The sequence below is a fragment of the Schistocerca nitens genome, chromosome 3 (genome assembly GCF_023898315.1).
Source record: "Schistocerca nitens isolate TAMUIC-IGC-003100 chromosome 3, iqSchNite1.1, whole genome shotgun sequence".
Lineage (NCBI taxonomy): Eukaryota > Metazoa > Arthropoda > Insecta > Orthoptera > Acrididae > Schistocerca > Schistocerca nitens.
In genome coordinates this window covers 554,334,516-554,361,107 of record NC_064616.1, presented here as the reverse complement: position 1 = coordinate 554,361,107, position 26,592 = coordinate 554,334,516, and the positions used below count along the sequence as shown (strand labels likewise).

Here is a 26,592-nt window from a genome sequence, read left to right as displayed (position 1 = left end):
CATTTGAACAAACTAACCAGGTGAGAGTTGGAGCTACGCTCAGCCGAGCAATCTTGTTTAGGTGGCGGCGCCATGGATTGCAGTTGCAGAAGCGAGGTACAAACTGCAACAAGCTCGCTATAAGTGGATACGATGCATTGTTTCAGCTTCTCGTTGCCCTGGTGGAGTTGCGTCGCTGAGTCGTATTCTGAGAGTAGGTTGGTAACGCAGGTCACAATGTTGTGGTGGAAACAGAGTGTTGGACATAGATGCGGGTGCACAGTATGAGAGTGTTCGTAGGATGGTGGGGCACTGAACCCTGTACAGCGTTCGGAGATAGTTCATAATGAGACAGAAAATCCATATCAAGGATGAGTTCATCGATGTTGGCAATGGAGAACATCCAGGGAAAATGAAGAGAAGGAGATGGAGTCACCGTAACCTTTATTGAGCCTGATGTAGGTAATGTTGACATGTTGACAGCTCGTAGAAGTGACTTCATCTGTGAAGGAGTGGGTGGGGCCATCAAAGTAGGTATTATCGACACGTCAGCACCAGTGTCGACCAGATGCAATGTCAGTCACATAGAGACGACCACTCGGCCTGGCGGACGAGTGAACGGAGTGTTATGTAAGAGGACACCTGTTAGGTTTCCCGCAGAACTCGGCGTCTCTTAGTTCCTGTGGTTGGCGTTTGGGTATTGGCATGGCAACCTGCACTTCTTGGCGTCATAGCCGAACACTTTGTGGTATCAGCAGAAAGGGTGAGGAGGAGGTGGAGACTGCGACAGTGGGGGCAGCTTGTCTTTGTTGATATGTTCCTGTAAATAGACTAGTACGTAAGGTGCGTGGGCGATCCTGGAGTGCTCGGACAGTGGAGAGAGTGAGCGGACACTGCCAGGGGAAGTAGATGAGGTGACAGTGGAGCAAGCCCTGCCTCTGTCAGCTGAAGGTCGGTATGCGGGGGCGGCTGTGCCGACGAATGGTGTGGAATGAACCAGCTGATGTTGCCACAGCAGCGAATACAACTGGTCAGCACTGCATAGGCGATAGCCGATGGACTCGAACGAGTGTGGTAACAGATGGATCTGTAGATTGGTAGGTAGTTTGGCAGACCACACAGCCTGTAGCGTGGTGTCAGGCATGGTATCCTCGTTCACGAGCAATCGAAGGCGGCGCCAGAGTTGTCGGGGTGTGTGTTCCCCCAGGTGCTCCTCGTAGAGAATCTTTATTATTAATTATTGTGGCGAGCAGGCAAGTCGTTCCATTGTAGTCTTATTTCCAATTCGTATTTTGGTGTAGGCGGCGGCGAAAGGAGCAGGTCACAAATCAAATCCGACTGGTCGTGGAGGTGTGTGACAAGGCAGAGAAACTTTGAGTTGTCGTCAGACACATGATGTAACACGAAAAAGATGCTCGGCGAGCGCGAACCACGATGCTGGGTTGTCTTTGTATAAGGGCGGTAGCTTCGGCAGGCTGCCAGGAGGGGGTGACGATGGTGGCTTCGGTGTCTCCTGGGGTAGTGGCTGAACTGAGGTTAAGTCAGAGGCTGGCGCGATAGGCCCTGGTTTAAAGCAGGCGAGCGAATCCGTAGTAGTGGCAGCTGGCATAGTTGACTGTGTGTCACGAAAACACGGCGCGGCAGTCATGGACGGAACCGTGGAAACAGGCGGATGGACGACACATGAGGAGGGCCTGAAAACTGGACCGTTAGTGATGAGTGCTGGATGGAAACTACCCGCTTCCGGAACAGGGTGAGAGGCTGGTGCGGCAGACACAGGTGGTGCTGTGGGAGCGGCAGGCGGTTGAGCGACCGGAAATGGGGACCCCTGAAAATGGGGGGGGGGGGGGGCTGGGGGGTTGAGAACGCCACCCATGTGGAAACTATCTGATGCATAACATGCCTGTAGCACATGTGGTGGGTCACTGAGGCGAGGTAAGGGGTCCATGTTACGCAAAACACTGAATTGTGCATGTAAATTAAGCACAACTGGAACACCACGTCTGTGGATCAGATCTGGCGTGGCTTGTAGTAATGGCGGCGTAGCACACGGCCCGACAGTAACTGATGTAGCATGCTGGTGGGTGGCCAAACACATGTTCGAATGGAGATCACTTTGTTCTTGAAACACTCGATTAGAAGAGACACAAGTCGAAATATTTTTCAGTTCACGTTTCACTGTCGGATGGGCATAATCCGGTGACATGAAGCCTGAGTCCATTGTTTGCTCTAAAAGTGTAGTTGTCGACCGTTGAAAATTAATGAGGTTAGCACACGGCGTTGGTTGAGAACGCGAATTTCTGTGCGTAAATAATGAATACGCCGTTGGCGAAGAAACGACGAAACTCGGTGAGCGGAGTTGTGCTTCCACATTTTCGAGCAAGGCATTGTTTGGCATGGTCATTGTGTAGTGCATATAACCTGTTGCATAAACACTGGCGTGGAAGACGAGAAACATGAATGAACTGCGGGGTCACCACTATTGGAATGGGATCAGTAATTGGGATATAGAAAACTTAATTCCCATATATGTCGTAGCTCGTATATATTTACACTTGATACTGCATCCATACAGAATGAAGCATAACAAAGAACTGACTAAAGTAAAGATGGATGCTTGACCGAGCACTTACAGTTCACATATATTAAGTTGCTGGTCGATACGAACTATTGATGACGCATATACAGCAACTGATGCCGTAACCAACATACACCAAGTAGGATTTCATGCGAATCAAAGCTGCTGTGAGTAAGTTCTCACACTAACATCATACATGGAAGCAGGATTTCAAAAGAAAAAGATAACCTCAGTGGCATTTATTAACTGCCCAACAGCATATGACACCATGTGGTTGAATGGAGTAATGTATAATCTAAATCACACCCTTTCAAGCTCCAAGATCACAGCAATAATGAAAAACCTGTTTAAAAACTGCACTTTTAAAGTTAAAAATGGATCAACTACAAGTGAATCCTATTCCATAAAGAATAGTTTCCCATAGGACTCAGATTTGGTCACACTTTTATTCAATTTGTACACCAACAAGATAGTTACCACTAAGCCTGTAAAGTTTAGCTACGCTGGTGATGTAGTAATAGCAACTCAGAGCAACATATTCAAAGAAGATAAACAAATACTTACTAGTGATCTACAAAAGCTTGACCAATATTACAAAAATCAAAGACTTTGCCAGAAGCCTAATAAACCAGAAGTCAGCTCATTACAAATAACCGAAAAAGAACTGAATGTAATCTTCAACAACAAAAACTTACAGCACAGATGACAACCTGAATATTTGTGTGTGCCTCTGATATTTAGAAAACATCTGAAATTAAGAGGACAAAAGCTAAAATCAGGAAATAATATGTTTAAGAAACTGGCTGGTGCTAGCTGGGGATCTACTGCTGACACCTTGAGAACTACAGCACAAGCACCCATTTATCCTATACTGGTATCCTGTTCTCTTGTATGGAATAGAAATAGCTATGTCAGTAAAATGTATATCCAATTAAACAACAAAATGAGGACCATGACAGGAACTCTTAAATCCACACCAATAACCAAATTTCTAGTGACCTCGAGGAATACCACATGAATGGACAAAACTAAAGAGATCCACAGATCAGTTCATGAAACAGAGAACAATTTACTTGAGACTGACAAAAATCCAGAAACCAGTCTGGGTCAAAAATGGCCAAATCACCCCACAAAGCTTTGTTCCAAGAAAAGAATTGAGAAATCACTGGACATCATTACGTTGTCATAAGAAGTTAAATAAAACAGATTCAACCTTTAAACCCTCATGAGTGAACCAACTGAGGAAAATACATAGCGCCCTCAACCATGTCAGAACTGGTCATACTGTGACCAAAGCAACACAATGTAAGTGGGGAATGATTGACGATGAACAATGCAACTGTGGAACAACAGAACAAACATTGGACCACACTTTGCATGATTCCCCAAAACGACCATCTGTGAGCACCTGGAAAGGCTGCAGATGAAACACCTGCAATATTCACTGCTTTGAACTGTCTTCTTGTACCTTGCATCAACTTGTGAGGATTTTTCTCTACCTAATTCACTAAAACTGAATATAATGTAGCATAGTGTGGCACAATAGATGCTGTATAAAGAACTATTCCACATGTGCTTGGAAAAAAGTGACATTTTTATTTAAAACCTAATTTCTACATAAAAGGAACATGAATTAGTGAATTAGACTCACGGATTAATGAATTCACTGCGCAAAGTTACCACCTTGACCCAGCGTATCCACCAGTGCCACACGGAATTCATACCAACACGAGATGCAGGATCAATCATCTCTCACAGGAAATATCAGTGGCAAGATCAAGAACGGAGTCTATATGGCTATCACACATGAATTGACGGCGATGATGGGCAGACTTTTATGGTACACATGTGGGCGCAAAATGCTGGCTTTTGGAATGCTTTGCAGCGTGAACTTTCAGTTACTCACTTGGTTCCATAGCAGCTATAGAGATTGCATGCAAAGGAGGAACATTAAGCATGATGGTGAGTGTCTCAATCTCAAACATGTTATCATGTGGCACATCTGTTGAGCCTTGGGTGTCTGACTGAATTGATGCTGACAGCACAAGGAGAAGAGCCAAACTGAGGGAAGCTAAGATAGCGGACGCCTTACCAGATCCCAAGCTACCTCCTTCAACTGGTAGCCAGCGACCATAGTATCTAGTCACTTGGCAGAAGTGACAGCTTGTGCCGGAAGTTGGTGCGCAAAGAAAAAAATTTGCTGCGTTAGCAGATGGCCACAGCAGTCTAGGAATGTGTGCAGATGCTAGGGGTGATAAGTGGCTAAGGGCCACCATACAGTCCCCCCCCCCCCCCAACCCTCTCCTCCTCGCCATGAGAGCAGAGCTCAGATAATGGGTGAGGTGACAATGGTGAAAGCTGGTAATAGTTAAATGACGTTGTCCAGTGGTTAGGCAGTGGTTGGTGGTGTCTACACTCCAGATACCAGTCATGCAACAGAAGCAAGCACCAGACATTGCAGTGCTACATGTGAGGTGAGTGGGGATGCCAGCTGTCAGTAGTGTCGGCCAGCTGTGAGACAGTGTGCTCCAGTGTAGTGCCAATGGTGAGCACGAGTGATGAGTAAGCTGGTGGTATGAGGAGGAGGGACAGGAGAGATCAGACCTGTTCAGCCTAGTGCTGTATCCTGTGCTGTGCACACAGGTTTGTGGAGGTGCTGGGCATGGTTTGAGCATGGGTTTAGGAGGCAGGGTCATGGTGGCATTGCTGTGGGGCTACAAGTAGGGGCTGACGACTGGTTGACCAATTTTGAGAGGTGAAGACACACATGCCAGATGCTGTGGGCATACACAGCTGGTGTCTCCACAGTGAGGATGGGTGGTTGCAAGTCTGGGGCATGGCATTGCCAGCATGTGAACTAATGCTGCTGTGGGACAGAAAGGGTTGGCAATGTGACATTAAGGGTGCAATTGGCTGCTGGCGGTGGCAGAGGGTTCTCGGCTCAATTTCGGTGGAAGCAGTATTGGTGGCAGTGGTGCTGGTCCCATTGGTGGGTCTAGTGTCATCAGCAGCACTGGCTTTGGCTGTGGCATGCACCTGCATGGTTCCGATGAACATGGTAGGTGGACTGTGCGGTGTGAGATCAGACAGTATATAGGCAGGCTTCAGCCTATTGATTGAAATGCTCTTAGTGGTGCTGCAGATATGTCTTGGAGTTCCGCTTCAGGACCTGGTGGAGACAGGAGTAGTGCAGACAATGTGGGAGCTGGTGAACATCAATACACAGCACAACATGAGTGCATCAGGTGAGGTCGCCATGAATCAATGTCCAGCATTTGCCGTGCACTGGGGATGGGTGGGCCACAGATAGGTCATATGGTCCTGCAAGATGGCCATGAATTAAGGCTGGATGTTGTCTGTGGACAGGCCAGCGGGCTCTAGGATGTCACTCAGCATGACGAGCAGCATGCCATAAACAAGGTCAGAGGCTGATATCCCAAATGGATCTTGTGAGCGATGTGGCGCCTTGGAAGTACTAGCAGCAGCGCAGTGATCCACCTGTTGTTGTGGCAGGCGAGAGCAGACTTCAAGGTATGGTGGAGCCATTCCACTATGCCATTGGCAGCAGGGTGTAGCTCGATGTCAGATGCAGGTCTGCACTGCAGAGGTCTGTCAGTGCCCAAAAAGGGCTGATTTAAATTGGACCTGCAGTCCATTGTGATATGGTGGTGGCAGCAGAAATGGGCAATCCTGGGAAGACTGAAGCAGTGGCTACCATGGCAGCGGTGACATTGGGTATCAGCGTTTCCTGAGGCCAGTGGGTGAATCTGTTCACTATGGTAAGGAGGTAGTGAGCCAATTATATCCATGTGAGCATGAGTGAAGCGATGCCTGACGTCTGGGAAGGTGGAGATGGGTGTATGTATGTGGTGGCTGACCTTCATGCATTGACAAGAGAGGCAGGTGCGGAGCCAAGTCCTGCAGTCCCAATGAATACCTGGCCATAGCAAACGTTGCATTACCAGAGGAGTTGACGTGCACATGCCAGAGTGTGTCAAGCTGTGCAACAGGTCAAATGTGACCTTACAGAAGGCGCTGGGCCAGAATAGGCATGGTGAGCTGGTGGACACATCACACGAGATACTGCTGTTTGAGTTGGGAGTCGACATATGTTGATGGTGGAGCCTGGAAGCAGCACCCAGCGGTTGCTGGGGGATTTCCAGATCATGTTCCTGGCCGGTGCTAAGTGTGTCGTAATCCAAAGAAAATGCAATGGCGGAAGTGCGGATGAGGCGGCTGGTGACAATGTTGTCAATTCCAGCAACATGACATATGCCAGTAGTAAATTCAGAGATGAACGACAGCTGCTGGAATTGACGTGGAGAGCACTGGTCATAGTCTTTTGTGAGGGCAAACGTGAGAGACTTGTGGTCAGTGAAGACTGTGAAATGATGAGCCTCCACCAATGGCCGAAAGTATTTGATTGCCTCATAGATGGTGATGAGCTCTCTGTTGTATGTGCTCCAGGGTTGCTGAATGGCAGAGAGGTTGCAGGAGAAGAAGGTGAGCAGCTGCCATGTGTCGCTGAGATGTTGCTGCAGGACAGCGTTAATCGCTGTCTGGCTTACACTCATGTCAAACGGGGTGATGGGGAGAGGGTGGGTGAGCGAGGTAGCATCCGCTAAGGCACAACAGGCACCAGAGAAACTGCTTTCCATTTGTGGCGTCCACAGGACTGACTTGTTGCCCTTTGTTTTGATGGCATGAAGGGCAGTGGTGAGTGGCTCCTGCATAACAGCTGCATTCCTCAGATGCTGGCAGAAAAAGTTTAGCGTGCCAAGGAAGTAGCAGAGATCCTTGAATGTCTCTGGTCCGCGATATTTCGAGGATGGCTTGCACCTTGTCGGGCAGGGGATGTGAACTGGTGGAGAAGATGATGTGGTCCAGGAATACCACCTCGCTGGCACCAAGAGTGCAATTTCCTGTGTTGATGATGAAGCCAGCGTTCTGGAGGCGTTAAAAATATTTTGGTTATTGTGGACATGCTCACAGTGTTCCTTAGGCATTACGGAAAAAAAGAGTACATGGTTGATGTAGGCGACACAGCAGGGCAAGCCTCGCCAAACACTGTCCAAGAAACGCTGCCATGTTTGGACAGCATTATGGAGGTGGAAGGTCATGAAGGTGCTCTCTTAGAGACCAAATGGCGTGATGATGGCGGTCTTCTGGATGTTCTTGGGTGCGAATGGAATCTGTATGACAGCCTTGGTGGAGTCAATTGTGCTGAAAATTGTACCCCAGCCAGTGAGTTGTTGCAGCTGTGAAGTAGTGGCATCGAATACCAGTCAGGGGTGTTATGGGCCTCTAACTTCCGGTAATCACTGCATGGGCGCCAGGGGCCATGCTTCTTCTTGGAAAGTTGAAGAGTGGGCACCCACAGGTTCTTCAAAGGATGCAGCATGCCAGTGGCAGCTCACTAAACTTGGCCTAGGTGATCTTGAGTTTGTGCGGTGCAAGAGACCATGGCTGGTACAAGATGTGTAGTCCAGGGGTGGTGTCAGTGTAGTGGACACTTGAATGACAGACCTTCTGAGGCGATCTTGACGGGATTGAGAGTGCAGGAAATTGCGCCAGGAGGTGAGCGTATGGGCTGGAATTATGCCACCTGCTTCACTTCGAAGAAAGCAGTGAAAAAATGGTGCACTTTATTAGCCTCATCTCCCTGTATTGCTGTAAGCGACAGCTGACAACATCCAGAAGCAGATGGCGGTGCCTGATGAAGCCCACTCTGATAATAATGTCATGACTTCGGTGGTTTGGCCGTGAGGTTCTGGGCGCTACAGTCTGGAACCGAGCGACCGCTACGGTCGCAGGTTCGAATCCTGCTTCGGGCATGGATGTGTGTGATGTCCTTAGGTTAGTTAGGTTTAATTAGTTCTAAGTTCTAGGCGACTGATGACCTTAGAAGTTAAGTCGCATAGTGCTCAGAGCCATTTGAACCATTTGAACTTCGGTGGTTTCTGAGACAAGTTACTCACAACTTTCTTATTACCCGTGACAAACCTGTATTTACTCTGCAAATAATTTTAATGGCGACCTCTTATCATCGGTATAGTGACTACATATGAGCTCAATAAAATTTTGCACCTAAAATCAGTGTAACAACAATATCAATAAAAATAATAATAACAAATGTTGCCATAATCTTTAGTCTTTGTTGCTTTCCTTTATTTTTTTCATGGACCAAACGAGTTATATTTCACGAAAAATGTATTGAAATATGGGCTATACTAGGAGAATTATGCTATGAAAATATATTAAGTATAAAAATCTGTAGTATTGTGGATAACAGTAGATACTTCATACTGATCTGAAAGTACCATTCATTTAAGAACTAAAGTTGACATAGTTTACATAGCCTGCTTTTCTGTTATACTTTAAAAAGAAAAACATTTAGCGTATGAAATCTGTAGTACTCATTTAACTTCTTTTACAGAGACTGCTATGGGAACATCAGTTAATGCACAAAATGGAGGCGAGGCTGAATATGTTGCAGCTGTCAAAAGGTGAGTTAAAACAAGAAACTATCTGAGATGCCAGTCTTTGAAAAGTAATTATTATTCCATTCATTTACAGGACACTATTTCATTTCAGGACCTGTAATGCTAGAACCTAATTTCTTTTCTGCGCCATTTTAAAATACCATTATTACAAAGACCTTTCCTCGAATGCACCAGATTCTGATGAAATGAGTTATAAGTGCAATAGAAACCTCACCAGCAGACTTTATGTTATGACTATCTCCTGCAGAAGCCGTCCGCGGTGGTCTAGCGGTTCTAGGCGCTCAGTCCGAAACCGCGCGACTGCTACGGTCGCAGGTTCGAATCCTGCCTCGGGCATGAATGTGTGTGATGTTCTTAGGTTAGTTAGGTTTAAGTAGTTCTAAGTTCTAGGGGACTGATGACCACATATGTTAAGTCCCATAGTGCTCAGAACCATTTGAACCATTTTTTATCCTGCAGAAAATGACATACACAATGCCTGATTAAAAGTATCTGGACATCTGGCTGAAAATGACTTATACGTTCGTGGCCCCCTCCATTGGTAATGCTGGAATTCAATATGGTGTTGGCCCACCCGTACCCTTGATGACAGTTTCCACTCTCGCAAGCATACGTTCAATCAGGCGCTGAATAGTTTCTTGGGGAATGGCAGCTCATTCTTCACTGAGCGCAGCACAGAGGAGAGGTAAAGATGTCGGTCGGTGAGGCCTGGCACGAAGCTGGCGTTGAAAAACATCCCAAAGGTGTTCTATAAGATTTAGGTCAGGACTCTGTGCAGGCCAGTCCATTACAGGGATGTTATTGTCGTGTAACCACTGCGCCACAGGCCGCGTATTATGAACAGGTGCTCAATTGTGTTGAAAGATGTAATCACCATCCCTGGATTGCTCTTCAACAGTAGGAAGCAAGAAGGTGCTTAAAACATCAATGTAGGTTGGCCTGTGCTGTGATAGTGCAACGCAAAACAACAAGGGGTGCAAGCCCCCTCCATGAAAAACACGACCACACCATAACACCACCTCCTCCAAATTTTATTGTTGGCACTACACACGCTGGCAGACGACGTTCACCGGGCATTTGCCATACCCACGCCCTCCTATCGGATTGCCACATTGTGCACCGTGATTCGTCACTCCACACAACGTTTTTCCATTGTTCAATCGTCCAATGTTTACGCTCCTTACACCAAGTGAGGTGTCGTTTGTCATTTATGGGCGTGATGTGTGGCTTATGATCAGCCGCTCGACCATGAAATCCAAGTTTTCTCACCTCCCGCCTAACTTTCGTAGTAGTTGCAGTGGATCCTGATGAAGTTTGGAATTCCTGTGTACTGGTTTAGATAGATGTCTACCTGTTACACATTACGACACTCTTCAACTGTCGGCGGTCTCTGTCAGTCAACAGACGAGGTCGACCTGTACAGTTTTGTGCTGTACGTGTCCCTTCACGTTTCCACTTCACCATCACATCGGAAACTGTGGACCTAGGGATGTTTAGGCGTGTGGAAATCACGTGACACCCTGTCACCTGACCATGTTCGAAGTCTGTGAGTTCCATGGAGCGCCGAATTGTGCTCTCTCACGATGTCTAATGACTACTGAGATCGCTGATATGGAGTTGCTGGGAGTAGGTGGCAGCACAACGCACCTAATATGAAAAACGTATGTTTTTAAGGGTGTGTGGATACTTTTGACCACATAGTTAACAGAAAAGGACAAATAGTGACTTCTGGGCCACATGTGATTGAAGTACCTACAGTAAGATTAATAGCAAATCCTACCTAATCTCTCCAGATGTGATGGGAACCCAACGCAACTCTGTTTGCCAAACGTTAAAAAATTATAAAATATATGCTCTGCAGACGCTTGCCTTTATTTATTTTCCTTCCGTCTTTGAGAAAGCATAACATATCTCAGCAACATTTAACGTCTGTTCAAGCCCTAAAATGATTGTTTAAATGTGTCTGTGCACGCTGTAATCAATCTAATCTCGTCCTCAGGATTCCTATGTGAGTGAGACACAGGGGTAGCAGTATATTCCTAAACTCGTCATTTGTTCTTGAAGCTTTGTATGTAGGCTTTCCTGGAATAGTTTACATCTCTCTTCAACAGTCTTACAGTTCAGTTCTTTCAACGTCTCTGTTTCACTCTCCCGTGGGTCAAACAAACCTGTCACTATTTGTGTTGTCCTTCTCTGTACACGTGTAGTATTCCTGTTAGTTTTATTTGGTATGGGTCCCACCCATTTGAGCAAAATTCTAGGATGGCTCGCATGAGCGAGGTTTTAGCAGTCTCTTTTGTACACTGATTACATTTTCGTAATATTTTACCAATAAATAAAGCCTGTCGTCTACTTCTCCCACAACTGAGCATATGTGATCTTTCCGTTTCAAGCCCCTATGAAGTATTACACCCACATATTTGTATGAGTTTTCCGACTCTAGCTGTGATTCACTGATTTTATAGTCATACGATACAACGTTTTTTTGGTTTTGTGAAGCTCACAGTTTTACATTTCTGAACATTTAAAGACAGTTCCCAATTATTGCACAATTAAATTTGCCATCATGCGATATCACAATATTTTTGTAAGTTGTCTTCTTCCCCATTGATCCTGAACAGCTTTCCACGTGGACTTAGTTTTATTGGATGACTTCCAAATATGTTTGCCATTTTCCTAAATTTTTGCGTCTCTTATGTATTTTTTGAAATAATTAAGAAAATCTGGACTGCTGTCAGTTTTTGAGTGCAGAAAAAGTTCCTGCTGCCTTTTACAAGGTACTGTTATGTCTGATATAATCCAATTTTTGAATCTGTCTGTGCTTCTGGAAATCACTTTCCTTTTGTGGAAAAGCTATGACGAAGTTATGCTTCAAAATGTTAAAAAATTTCCATTTTTTCATTGGTAACAGAGGTATCATATACTTCTGTCCAAGATTGTTCGCTGATACTGGAAGTCATAATCTGACCCCTCCTTACTGCTTTCGTATATTGTCCCCATTAAACAAAGTCCAGTCTAAGTAATTAATAAGCCAAGTCTTTTATGAAGATTTGAAAGGCGCATAGATTACAATAAACTTTCTAGCTAACTTGGCTTGTCATGTTGAGATGGCTCCAGTTCTTCTTCTGTAGGGATCTGATTCTTGAAGGTGAAAATCTCATATCAGGTCCTCATGGTTGGTTTGAACTAAATAAATCTAAAGATTGTTGTTGCAGCATTATTTTTTACGTAAATATGTTTTCTCACATTTTATTATATCATACAGTACTTTGATTTTTCACATTAACAAAGCCGAAACTACATTGCTCACTACATTGCTCGCACAGAAATGCAAAAATACGTCTGATCACATCAGAAACAAGCTTACGACTCCCACAGTTATACCACATCTGTTTTTTTTCCCTAAGGAACCTAAGAAGTATATACCCATTATGTTGTTAAACTGCATCGTCAGGATTCGCTTACAAATTACATGTAAATTGATGATTAATGTTTCGTTTTAGGAGCAGAAAACGGCTAGTGAATGGCAGACGAAAATATCTTATGAAAAAAGACCCTGTTTACCTTTATCACAATGCTAAGTTTTGTTCGCTACATGTCGAACAAAACCAGTTCATGAATGCAGACATAATAAACTCGTGTGGAATGCAGTTAACCACATTGTTTGACATTCCAAATACGTCACCTCAACTGACGATGAAGAGTAGACAGCCACAAACGTTCGACAATCCGTCTAAAGCTCTAAAACACTTCTATGGCACAAAAGCAGCCAGTACAACTCTTCACGTATCAGTGCCAGATTCATTAGAATCGTCAACACAGACCTGGTTTGACGATGAAGTGGTAAAATGAAGTGTAGATATTCATGTTTAGAAGAAGTGTCTGTAGTATCAGAATGTACAGATCGCTAGACTAAGTGCAAAACTGTTATGGGACAAGGAAAATGCCCATAATTTGAAGTACAGACAGCAACAGAATCTGTATCAGGAGGGCCAAGTGAAGAATGATAAACAAATTTTGAAGACTATAGGATCCCAATATTTAAAAAAAAGATGCGCTTGGCTTGTTGTTAAACCAGATTAGCATGCCATCTGTAATATGGAAAGACATAACTAAACTGCTTGCTCTAAATGTATTATACTACAGCACTCAGGCATACAGGTTTTGTCAGAATGTTTTATGTTTCCATCAGTGTGTATATTACAGAGGTATGTGGAAGGCACAAAAATAAAATGTGGGATAAGTGACAATTTGTTCCACCTTTTAAAGAAGAAGGTACGGTACAGCATTTCTCCAATACCGATAAACTAGAGCATATGTCACTGGATGAAAAGTCTCTAATGCCAAATTTAACGTATGACAGCATTTCTGACAGAGTTTTTGGCTTTGAGGACTTGGGTTTACACTCACAGTATATTTTTCCCACTATTTGGCAGTCGCTTGTCCACTTAGAATAATATAAAGATGAAGGTCTAACTTGCGGCAACAGGTGATAATGACTAAAACACAGTAGGCGACAAATGGGGTGTAGATCCCTTTTGCATGTAGAGGTACATGTCTGTGCTGCTTATGTGGGAATCTATGAATCTATGTGTTTATATTCCGTTGATATCAACGTGGTAAGCTCCAGTTCTATCCCAACGTCACAAGTGTTTCTTCGCGAATGTATTGTAACTTGCTACTGGATTCATGAGTTTTATCCCTACTTCCGCTCATTTTAGAATCATTTTTAGAAACATCTATGTCTTCTGATATTACACAACTCCTGGAGGCAAAAAAATAATTCAAATATTTCATAAATGAAGTAGGAAAGGGACGCAAAACAAACACTACGCTTACGACGCATCTGAAGTTCTCCTTTCTCGCCACGTAGAGCGCTAGTGTCGCTCCAGTTGTCAAACGGTAACAACTTTTGCATCGGTAAGTGTCGCGGCTGTTATGTTAGACTGTGCCCACACTCTGCGGGAATAACAATATTCCAAAGGGTTTACAATTTTTCTTAACAAATGAGTTTCTACTAGTTTCGATTATTATTTCATAAATGAATCCAGAAATAGTAAAAAGTATAGGATTGCGTAATTAAAATAGAAATTTTAAGTGTGCCAGTAATTCGTAATTTCAAATGTTTCTAAAAAAGATAATTTTAACTATAGGTCCTACATTCAAAACTAGTACTTATCGATTATAACATCGAAACTGAAATATTTTAACAGTAATTCCTTTTCATAAATTTTAGCTTGTAAAATATAACGTACTGTGTAAAAAATTATATGCTGTAGTATATCGAGAGGTTGTAACAATGAAAAATTGTACTGAAATGCGGGAGGATCTGCAACGAATTGACGCATGGTGCAGGGAAAGACAATTGAATCTCAATGTTGACAAGTGTAATGTGCAGCGAATACATAGAAAGAAAGATCCTTTATCATTTAGCTACAATATAGCAGGCCAGCAACTGGAAGCAGTTAATTCATAAATTATCTGGGAGTAGGCATTAGGAGTGATTTAAAATAGAATGACCATATAAAATTAATCGTCGGTAAAGCTGATGCCAGACTGAGATTCATTGGTGGTGGTGGTTAGTGTTTAACGTCCCGTCGACAACGAGGTCATTAGAGACGGAGCGCAAGCTCGGGTTAGGGAAGGATTGGGAAGGAAATCGGCCGTGCCCTTTCAAAGGAACCATCCCGGCATTTGCCTGAAACGATTTAGGGAAATCACGGAAAACCTAAATCAGGATGGCCGGAGACGGGATTGAACCGTCGTCCTCCCGAATGCGAGTCCAGTGTGCTAACCACTGCGCCACCTCGCTCGAGATTCATTGGAAGAATCCTAAGGAAATGTAGTCCGAAAACAAAGGAAATAAGTTGCAGTACACTTGTTCGCCCACTGCTTGAATACTGCTCACCGGTGTGGATCCGTACCAGATATGGTTGATAGAAGAGATAAAGAAGATCCAACGGAGAGCAGCGCCCTTCGTTACAGGATCATTTAGTAATCCCGAAAGTTTTACGGAGATGATAGATAAACTCCAGTGGAAGACTCTGCAAGGGAGACGCTTAGTAGCTCAGTACGGGCTTTTGTTGAAGTTTCGAGAACATACCTTCACCGAGGGGTCAAGCAGTATATTGCTCCCTCCTACGTATATCTCGAGAAGAGACCATGAGGATAAAATGAGAGAGATTAGAGCTCACACAGTGGCATACCAACAATCTTATCTTTCTTGCCACGAACAATATGAGACTGGAATAGAAGGGAGAACCGATAAAGGTACTCAAGGTACCCCACGCCACACACCGTCAGGTGGCTTGCGGAGTATAGATGTAGATGTAGATGTAGAAAATTTTTCAGGAAAGCAGCTGAGATAATACTGACCCGTTCAAAATTGGAAAAATAATATTGGTATCGAAAACTACTGTTGAGGAAAAGTAATGCTAGAGGAAGAATACCCACTGCAAAGTGTTCAGTATTATTCTGACTATAACTCCTTGTATTATTAATATTTTTTACATTGATCGAAATGTGATTTGCAGATATGATTAGTAATTGCGAAAAGTTGGTCACTATAGGCGGTATCAAAGTATTCTGATGTACACTTGTACGTTTTTACACATACCTGATCGAGGAGAGTGACATTAGTTTTTGTTACATGTGTTGGAAAGCTAACACTCAGACATAGATTGTAAGCTTTTATAATATTTAAGAACTTTCCCTGTAAAAGCTATGTCTCAGAAAATCAGTATTAAAAACTCCACACACTACCACTGTTTTTCCAGTTGTCTTGAGTTTACCTAATGCAAGGTCAAATTTTTGGGGAAAAAATCACTTATATTGCTAACAGAGATGTATACACACACACAAAATAACGTTTTTTTTTAGATATAACTCAACAGTTGAGATTTGAAAGTCTCTTTCACAATCTAGTTTGCATACAGAAGCTACCATTAACTAGGGCTACTTTGTAATAGATTTTAGTTTTTTCCTCGTTTTCTGAAAAGCCTTAGTGCATTAAATGACTAAATGTAAGTTAATTTGATAGATTTGACCTTCCTCTTTTTGAATATGAAAGGCATTTTTTTCTGTAACCATTCCTTGCCAAGGGAGCCCCCATTGAATTTGTCCCAGTTTTACCCCATCGGTTGGGGTAAGATTGGGAGAAGTTTTTTTTCAGGCTAGAATCAATAAATAAAGATAACTATCCAAATGTTAGATTACCAACTCTTTATGAGGATCAGTCTTGGCTCCACTACAATGACATAAAAGTAATTAGTAACTCAGAAATTAAAAAAAGATTACTTTGACATATTAACGAGTTTGAGAAACTGTGAACAGATACAAAAGATACAAAATCACGAAAAAATTGCAAATAAAGAATATAAAATGCATGATAAAATTCAGTCTATTTTATACAGTCCCAAGTCTTTTACATAAAAAATACCCCGACGACCAACTTTCTCCGGCGTGCTGTTGATTTGGATAATGTCTTCTGCAGTATATTGTAGGACATCTTCTTTCTTGAGCCACTTCCATTTGTTTCCACATTTTGCCATGGTGGATCCCATATAAACTGTCGTTCTTTTAGTGACTCATCCTGGATACAGTTTACTTTCGTATGTGACAGCTACATACATTCTCTCACACACGTTCTCTGTTTGGTCCTCACGGGACGTAACAAAGCGGGTTGGTCCAGGCTTATCAGTGTCTTCGGATCCATCTTCCTCATCCAGAAACCCATGGTTAGACTATCATCTGATTCCGCATCAGGCACAGACGACGAGCTCTCGTCGGTGTCACTGTCTGTATCCTCTTTTTTTACTGTTGTCTTCGTCAGGTGACGAGCACTCTGTGTAGTTTTAGTTCTTTCTCTTGAAGTGGATGGATCGTTCATCCTAGAGGCAAGAACGTCTTCTGCAGAAATGCTCTTTCCTGCAGGAGCATTTACTCTTCTATGTCTCACCGTTTGATGCTTCTGAGTTGCTTGATTTCTCTTCTGCACAAGGTGTTTCATAAAGGTGTCACTGATGACTGAAGTGAGGTCACGCATTTCCATAGATTCTTAAGCAATGTTGGGAATTGGGTCTCGGGTAAAGAGCTGCAGGCTGCCACCTCTTTCCATTTCCCATGGATCTTCTTCCATTCTACTTTTAAAGCTCGAAAGTAGGGGCAATGCAATGAATTTTATGTTGTACTCTTTACACAACCGGAGCACTTCAAGACTGATTTGCGAGCTCAGGCTGTCACCTGTAATAAGCTTAACACCATCTTGTCGTTTCAAAATAGGCGGGTATAATTGGATAAACCAGTCCTCAAAGCACTCACTGTCAAACCATCCACTGTTGGTTCTGTTACACTAGCTCCCGGTGGCCCATTTTCCGTTCATGTGTCCCACAATTTTTCGGCATTGTAATTTACGTAAATGGAGGCAAGTGTTCCCGCTGCATGAGCACATACCATTAAGGAGGTACATGCTTTAGTTCCGTGTTTGTTCTGGATACTTTGGGCTCCTTTTAGTAATTATTTTTGAACATCCTGGATTATCAAGTAAGTTAACTTCGTCATAGTTCCACACATTCTCAAGGGGAACACCTTCAATCTCTTTCTCCAAATTGTCAAAGAATGCATTCAAGATTTCTTCGCTGTTTGCTGCTGTTGCATGCGAGATCTTTTTTGCAGTCCCGTGTGTCAAAATAGCACTGTTCCTTTGCACAAATTGCCTTGCCCAGTCAATTCCACGAAAGTTGTTTTTAAACCTGGCTTCCGTCCTGCGGTATCTGTCAAGGTGTGCCTTTACCGTTCAGCGGAGGTCGAATGTCCGCATCAGGAATCCAAAACGTGATAAAGCTATTGCATGGGAGACAAATCGCTCCTCTTCTGACTCTGTACGTACACTATGCCTGCCAACTGTTCCTCCATGCCTTTCTTTAACATTTAGTACTAGTGTGTCCTTTCCAATGCCATACTTTTGAGACGCCTTCCATTACGCATTGGTTTTCGTTTTAATTGCATTAATAGCCTCTTGGAGACTTTCCTCGTTATGATTTCTTTATAGCCTTAACCCAAGGGCCCGTTTATATTTCCGTACCATACTGTGGCGGTTCCTAAAACAAAAGAGATAATCAAAATCAGTTAAAACGTATGTGGGGGGGGGGGGGGTAGCTTCGGGACAGTCCCAGTACCCGCCTTCGTATGTGAAAGTTTGCAGCGAACTTATAACACGTCAACAATGACACGAATATTAAAATGGATGCTGCAGGGCACAGGTTGTATCTGGAAATTTTGGAGACGGCCAGTAGATAACATCAATGTAGAGACCTCAGAAGCCGGCCGCGGTGGTCTAGCGGTTCTGGCGCTGCCGTCCGGAACCGCGGGACTGCTACGGTCGCAGGTTCGAATCCTGCTTCGGGCATGGGTGTGTGTGATGTCCTTAGGTTAGTTAGGTTTAAGTAGTTCTAAGTTCTAGGGGACTTATGACCTAAGATGTTGAGTCCCATAGTGCTCAGAGCCATTTGAACCATTTTTAGACCTCAGAAGCAACAATGTATCTCGCAAGTTGCGGCGGCGGGAAATTTAAAATGGATTTATGTGTCACTGTACTAATTTTACCCTATCAGTCCCAAAGTAGCCCCAGTTTACGATATACTCTTATAATCTACATTTTCTTTTACATATATACAAGTTCCTCCAGGTTTTGATTCCATTCTACAAAATCAGTTTGCAAGGTTAAAATGCAATCCCGATATTTTTGTATTGAAAATCCTAATTATGTAACCAATGTTCACAAAAAAGTAAAACTGAAACATCTCTCATTCACTATTGAGTAGTATATTTAATTCATCAACTTTTTTGTTACTGACCGTGTATTCTGGTGTACAGTCCTTCATGTGTACTTGCAATTTAGTTCTGCATCACATTTTTTTGTGATACAGTGTACTTCCGTAAAAAATGTCCTTCGCCCTTTTTATAAGACATCGCTACTTTCTTTATGACCCATTTGTCCAATTTTTTAGCAACTTTAATGAGTTCACTACCATTACCTCTGGCAACATAATTTGCACCTGCACAAATTACGACACAGCCTTCAGAGCCAAGGTTTCCACACGATTTCAGTACTGTTTTTGTCACTCCAATGCCTGCTCCTGGCTTGACAGAATCCTGGAAACTTACGTTAGTTTGTGTATCTACCACATTTTCTGCTATCTGATTCCATGATTATTGGCAAAAATTAAAACTTTTCGTTCTTTTTTGTGCACTTGCACCGATTTTTTAATCAAATTTCTTTGTTTACTATGCGACAAGCGCGAAAAATTTACAGTGCACCGCTGTTGTTGTTTGTAATTGTTATCTGGACGCCGGCCGGTGTGGCCGTGCGGTTCTAGGCGCTTCAGTCTGTAACCGCGTGACCGCTACGATCGCAGGTTCCAATCCTGCCTCGGGCATGGATGTGTGTGATGTCCTTAGGTTAGTTAGGTTTAAGAAGTTCTACGTTATAGGGGACTGATGACCACAGATGTTAAGTCCCATAGTGCTCAGAGCCATTATCTGGACTTATTTGTTACTGAGCGACATTGTTTGTAGAACCACTTATGTCATTATAGATGTTTGATGCACTTACTTTTACGTTTCCAAGTTTTGTGCTGGTTTCCAGTGTGGTTCTTGTTTTGTTTCCATCACTGGTAGTCGATTATTTCTTTGAGGTTGAGGCGATGCTTTGTTTGTTGAGTTTTAAAACAGAGGTTTTGCAGCTGTTTCTCCAGTAAGGCTACAGTCCTTTTAACTCCATCGATTTCACTGTTTTTTGTAGTTAAAACGAGACGAAAATTGTGGTAATGTTTATACATGGATGTCACTGAACTTACAAAGTTCAAATGGCTCTGAGGACTATGGGACTTAACCGCTGAGGTCATCAGTCCCCTAGAATTACTTAAACCTAACTAACCTAAGGACATCACACACATCCATGCCCGAGGCAGGATTCGAACCTGCGACCGTAGCGGTCGCGTGGTTCCTGACTGTAGCGCCTAGAACCGCTCGGCGACTGCGGCCGGCCAACTGAACTTTTTTGCTTTAAATTCACAGCAGTAACATTTTCCAGGTCGAACCACGATACTTTTTTGCACTGAATACATAAAGACTGCCTGTTTTTTATGTTTATCGCGGAACTCGATTTTCGCGCGCCTTTTCTGACCGCCATCTAGTTTACTCTCAAGTTGACTACCTAACCGGGTTCCCGGCTTCGATTCCCGGCGGGGTCAGGGATTTTCTCTGCCTCGTGATGACTGGGTGTTGTGTGCTGTCCTTAGGTTAGTTAGGTTTAAGTAGTTCTAAGTTCTAGGGGACTGATGACTATTGATGCTGAGTCCCATAGTGTTCAGAGCCATTTGAACCATTTGACTACCTAATTCATGGAAAAGGACACCATAAATAAATGTAACATATTGCGCATAAACAGGCCAAGAGATCCATTACTGTTCAATTATGCTATTGGCGATAAGTCACTGGAAACAGTAACAAGCATAACACAGCTAGGACCAACCGTCCCGAATGACCAGAAGGAGAATGGTTTCAATAAAATTGACTGTAGGAAAAGCAGATGCCAGGCTATGATTCACTGGAGAAATATTACGGAAATACAGGGTGAATCATCTAAAAATTGCACCGCAAATTCTGCGAAATAGGAAAGTGCTATTGAAGTGCAGTTTTCACAGAATGGATTGGAAGTCGAGGGCTACTATTGTTAGACAATAAAATGATTGTAGTAATAACACTTAGAAAGTGTATTTTTTGTGCAAACACACACTTCTTGACGGAACAATGCCCGTTGACATTAACAGACTAAAAGTAGGGCACATTAGAATGTCAGGATTCTAGTGCAAGACGTTTACGAGATATCGTATTCTGAAAAGTTTCCACAACGACACCTGTTTCTGCCATTACACCTTCGTAGTTGCTAGGTACGGCGTTATTATGTTTGCTTACAGTGTGCTTGTGTGTTCCTTTAGGGCAGTCAGTGTGTGCCAGTCCAAACAATAGATCGTGAGCGGACGATGAATTCAGCAACACACAATAAGTCGACCTGCTCATGGCATACAAAGTGTGTAGAAAGTATGCAGTTAGTTCTCGTACGGTGTGTGCGGCAAGATATCCCAATAGATGTCAACAGTGTCGGCAATTATTTATCAGTCTCTTCAACCAGTTACCTAGACAACGACACATAAGGAAACAAATGACGACAGAAGAGGGGGAAATGGATGTTCTTGCTGCTGGTGCAATTGATCGGCACCTTAGCTCCCTCGCAGTCGCACGAGGAAGTGGCATTAGCCAGGCAAGAGTCCAACTCATTCTCCATCGATATAGATTCCATCCCTATCGCATCTCCCTCAGTCAAGAGCTGCATGGAAACGGTTATGAAAATCGTGTTTCTGTCATCATCCGCTGATGACCTCGATGTTGAGCGCCCATAACCCCCCCAATCTGTCATCATCATCAGTGGAGAGCAACGGGAAACCACCACTGGAATCACTTCCATAGACGATCATGCGGTGGACCAGCACCTGAAGTCAGTCCATCTGAGAGTTCATAACAAAGAAAAAGAAACTAAAAAAGCAAACAAACGAAAAAGATCTCCAGGAATACTAATAAACTCTGCAGTGAAAGATGCGTGACAATGCAAACAAGAAGCCTTCACAGACAGAGAACACTGTTAAGAAGAAATATGGATGGTATGCGTAAAGACCTATTTCCTAAGACCTATTTCCTAAGGTCAAGTCACACGATAAAACAAAGAAAGGAAGGGGCCGTTCGTAAGAAGGTTCTTCAGTATGAAGAAAAAGAGGATGCCCTGTGTCTTGTGTCTTAGATCTACATCTACATCTGCATGGTTACTCCGCAATTCACACTTCAGTTCCTGGCAGAGGGTTCATCGAACCATTTTCATACTACTTCTCTACCATACCACTCTCGAATGGCGCGTTGGAAAAAGGAACACTAAATCTTTCCGTTCGAGCTCTGATTTCTCTTATTTTATTGTGATGGTCATTTCTCCCTACATAGGTGGGTGACAACAAAATATTTTCGCATTCGGAAGAGAAAGTTGGTGTTTGAAATTTCGTAAATAGATCTCACCGCAAAGAAAACCGCGTTTGTTTCAGTGACTGCCACCCCAACTCGCGTATCATATCACTGATACTCTCACCCCTGTTGCGCGATAACACGAAACGAACTGCCCTTCTTTGCTCTTTTTCGATGTCCTCTGTCAATCCTAACTGGCAAGGATCCCACACCGAGCAGCAATATTCCAGCAGAGGACGTACAAGTGTAATGTAGGCTGTCTCTTTAGTGGGTTTGTCGCATCTTGTAAGTGTTCTGCCAACAAAGCGCAGTCTTTGTTGCTCCTTCCCCACAATATTATCTATGTGGTCTTTCCTATTTAAGTTGCTCGTAATTGTAATTCCTAGGTATTTAGTCGAATTGACAGCCCGTAACCATTTTCTCACAGCAATCCAAGTGAGGAATGGATTCAGTGTACATGTTGTAAGCGGTGGGTAAATCTGTGAGGTGTTCAGAATTACTTGACATGACGTTTTTGATGAATTTTGCAACTGCGAAGAGTCTGTCGGGTATTCAAACAAAAACTGATACATACAATATTGCAGTGCATGTATTATTCTGATTACGATTCATAGTTCCTTTGAACATACCTGCATGGCCAAAGGAACAGGCACTGCGGCCACTACAGTCGTTATGAAATACATTAAATGAATTCGCAACTGCGAATAAGGGCAACCATGAGCTGCAGAATAGAATGATAATGAAAATTTGTACCGGACCGGGACTCGAACTCGGATTTTCAGCTTATCGCGAGCGGTCGCTTTCAAGAAAAAAAAGGTGGTAGGCCGCCCGGGTTCGATTCCTGGGCGATGCATTTTGTCATTTCATTCTACAGCTGATGGTTGTCCTTATTCTCAATTGTGAATTCATTTAATGTAAACACAAGTTTTGGGCATAATTTTCAGTCAAACTGTTATTATAACAACGATAGCACAATTTATGATTGTAGCTTTATCATAAAACTTTATGAATTTGTGTTAAAGTAAACTGTATTTTAGTCTATATGGTTCAGTTAAATATACAAAGAAAGGAAGACTTATGGGGCAACTTGCCCTAACTGCTGGGCCAACTTGCCTCCTGGTTGGGTACGTTGGCCCAGATGGTATTACTTTACTAATTTTTTATGAATAGACACGCGCTGAGAGGCCTTCATTGCTTAGTTGTTAAGCTACTGAAGCAATATACCAATGATTCCACATAAAACGAACAGTGGAAACATTTAAAACACAAATTGGAAAAAAAAATCAAGAATAAAAAGTGAGCCAATCTGTGCCGATCTCCACCATTGAAATTCTCTTGTTTCTCTTGCTTAACTGCATGGAATGGATACAGATTTAGCGCGGGAAATGTGACAGAAGCTATCATAATAATGTAGTTGACGTACTAACTGCAGGATTTCTACCTTTACCTTTATTGTTTGAAAATGATATGAAGCATCATATTACAGCGTAATATTGCTGCTGCAGCTATTATCTGCAGGTACACCACTGGTTCCCAAACTGGGATGCGTGCATCGTGCAACTCTGATGGTCGGAAATGTGGGTGGGGTGGGGGGCTGTGAGATTTATTGGTGGGGAGGGGGAGGGAGGGCGCAGAAGTTCTTGACTTGCTGGCATCAGTTTTGCGTCGCGCGTCTCAGAGTTCCTGCTGACCCAAAACATTTGTTGGTCTGCGCTCTGCATTCTTAACTCAGTATTATGCCTGCTGTGCTCTGTGGAAGTAAACTGTATTTTATTGATTATGTACGATGAGTAAAATTGTCGGCTAAAAGAAGATTTCATAATGAAGAATATGTCAGTATGGGTTTACGTTTATTGAAAAAGACAATGAATGTCCAACTGTCACAGTGTGTTGTGTATCATAACGTCATCAGTAACAACGTATGGCGTCATCTAACAACAGTTCACCCGGCGTTGGAAACTAAGCCAAAAGAATTTTTTGTTGGAAAATGAAATTCTTTAAATCGCTTGAAACTGGACTCCACTGGGATCTCTCACCAGGAAAATCAGAAAGTTATTGAATCATTATATGAAATCTCTCTCTTAATAGAAAAAAATAACAAACAAACCCTCATACCACTGGTGAAATTTGAATCAGATCTTCCATTCTTATAGCAACCAGAATTGTTTTTGGAGAAGATAGTCAGCAAAAAATGGAAAAGATATCTCTGACAAACAACAGAGTGCACCGTAGGATCGAGGAAATAGTCCCGAATAGGAAAGAACAGGTAGTTAAAAGACTGAAAATGTTTTTATTTTTTATGTTGGAATGTGACGATCCTCTTGATGCAGCTCAACAATGTCGCTTAATAGTATACTGCTGATTTTTGAACGAGGAAAAAATAATGGAAGAACTGTTGTTTGCTAAAAACATGAAAGCAACGTTAAAAGATTATGATGTATTTTCTGCCGTTAATGAATGTTTAGTTATAAATGGTTTGTCTTGGGACAGGGTTATGGGAATTTGTACCGACGGAGCACCAGCTATGTTAGGTTCACGTTCTGGCTTTCTAAGTCTTGCCAAAGAAAAGAATCCTAATCTTATTAGCTCTCACAGTAAGATCTGCAGACAAGCCCTAGCGTCTAAAGCTTTACCTCAGAAACTGAACACTGCACTGAAAGTGGTTATCAGTGTAGTTAATAAAATTAAGTCAAGTGTTACGAACACACGTTTTTTCCGTGTCCTATGCAGTGATCTAAATGCTCAACGCTAATCTTTAATCTTTCATAGACAAGTCCGGTAGCTATCGAAGGGCAACATACTTAGCAGGCTATATGAAATAAAATCAGAGGTAGAACTATTTCTTTTGAGTCAAGGGACCGCTGAGCTTAATCATTCATTCAATGATGACAACTTTATATCTTCCCTAGCATACCTTGTAGGTTTCTTTGAAATCCCAAATAATATAAATTCCAAACTACAAGGCAGGAACACCACTATAGTGGATGCCAATGATGCCATAAGGGCCTTTCTGCAAAAGACACAATCATGGAAGCGTCACTTGGATATTCCCATTACTAACTTTTCATCACTCGCTCGATTCAGTGAATTTCCGGATAGGCAACAGTGCAATGTCAACGAATGAAGAGTTATCGTCAGTGAACACCTGGGACTCCTATACTCGCACAGATACTGTTGTGTCCTGTACAGGGAGAGACTTGAGAGTATAGATGAAAGCCGTGACATGCGGAAGTTTGGGAGGGCGCAGGGAGCGTACCCTGGTGGCCGAGGCACAATACAATTCACATGACGGATACGCCACTGTGTCCACAGTGCAGTGTTATAGACACAGATGAGCACCGCCTGATATGCGGGCCTTCGACGGCAGTGTGGTGTTTCATTTAAAAAATGATCACCTTCTTCCTTCGGATGGTGCCGCATACTGTAGCACCACGGATGCTATTTCTCCCAGATATAACATATTTTCCCAGAACGAAGATCAATGCAATGTCTTGGATTCGGGGTCTGACTGCACTTTGCCTTTTCGGAGAGGGCACTAAGAATATACTATACTTTTGGGCCTTGCGACAAGAACGTCATTCATTGATTATGCGAAATCCGACATATCGATCATACTACGCTAATAAAATGGTTCAAATTGCTCTTAGCACTATGGGACTTAAATTTTGAGGTCATCAGTCCCCTAGAACTTAGAACTACTTAAACCTAACTAACCTAAGGACATCACACATAGCCATGCCCGAGGTAGGATTCGAACCTGCGACCGTAGCAGCTCGCGGTTCCAGACTGTAGCGCCTAGAACCGCTCGGCCACTGCGGCCGGCATTACGCTAATCTTTTAGGGAGAGTCTTGCTTGAGTCCCCACCCAGCTGGGGTGTGGAGAATGTAATTATTGCATATAATTATACTGAGCAAGAAAGGACCAGGACATTGGAGAGGATCTACCACCATACGTGGAAACGTACCCGCACGAGGTGCAACGGGATCGGCGAGGAACGTGCCCACGGAGACAGAGGTGGTCCATTATTGTTTTGTACTGAACGAAGCATATTATGTTTATTATTTTTACGCCATTTATGTAAAAAAGTGATGTTGAAAAAGTCCACTTATGTACGCTTTTCCACAAATATTTTATTTTGTATAGAACATCGTCTTGTTTTCACAAAAAAGGGCGGTGAAAGCTACTGCTCGTGTCAAGGAAGACAGACGTTCGAGTCCCGGCAGGTGAACAAATTTTTATCACCAGTGCATAGTGCAGCCAAAGTTTAGCAATATTAACAAATGCGAATATGGTTCTCGAACTGAAACGAGATTTGAGTGCTAAAGAACAGTGTCAATAAACTGGGCTGAAAGAATTTTGGGCCAGTTTCCTTCCTCTTTATCCACGAAAGGAAGCCTTCAAAGTCCTCGTATAGCAATCATCTATATATCTATGTGAGACCGAATTCTTGACACAAGCCGTCG

The 26,592-nt window shown here is 43.0% G+C and overlaps 1 protein-coding gene across 1 annotated transcript in view; it reads left to right on the top strand.

Moving 5' to 3' along the window:
- Positions 1–26,592, top strand: part of LOC126248462 (cytochrome P450 4c3-like) — a 196,645-nt gene that overhangs the window by 109,473 nt on the left and 60,580 nt on the right. Inside the window, exon 5 of the mRNA XM_049949467.1 lies at positions 8,994–9,063. Coding sequence (XP_049805424.1) covers positions 8,994–9,063 — 70 coding nt within the window. The remainder of the gene's footprint in view (positions 1–8,993; positions 9,064–26,592) is intronic.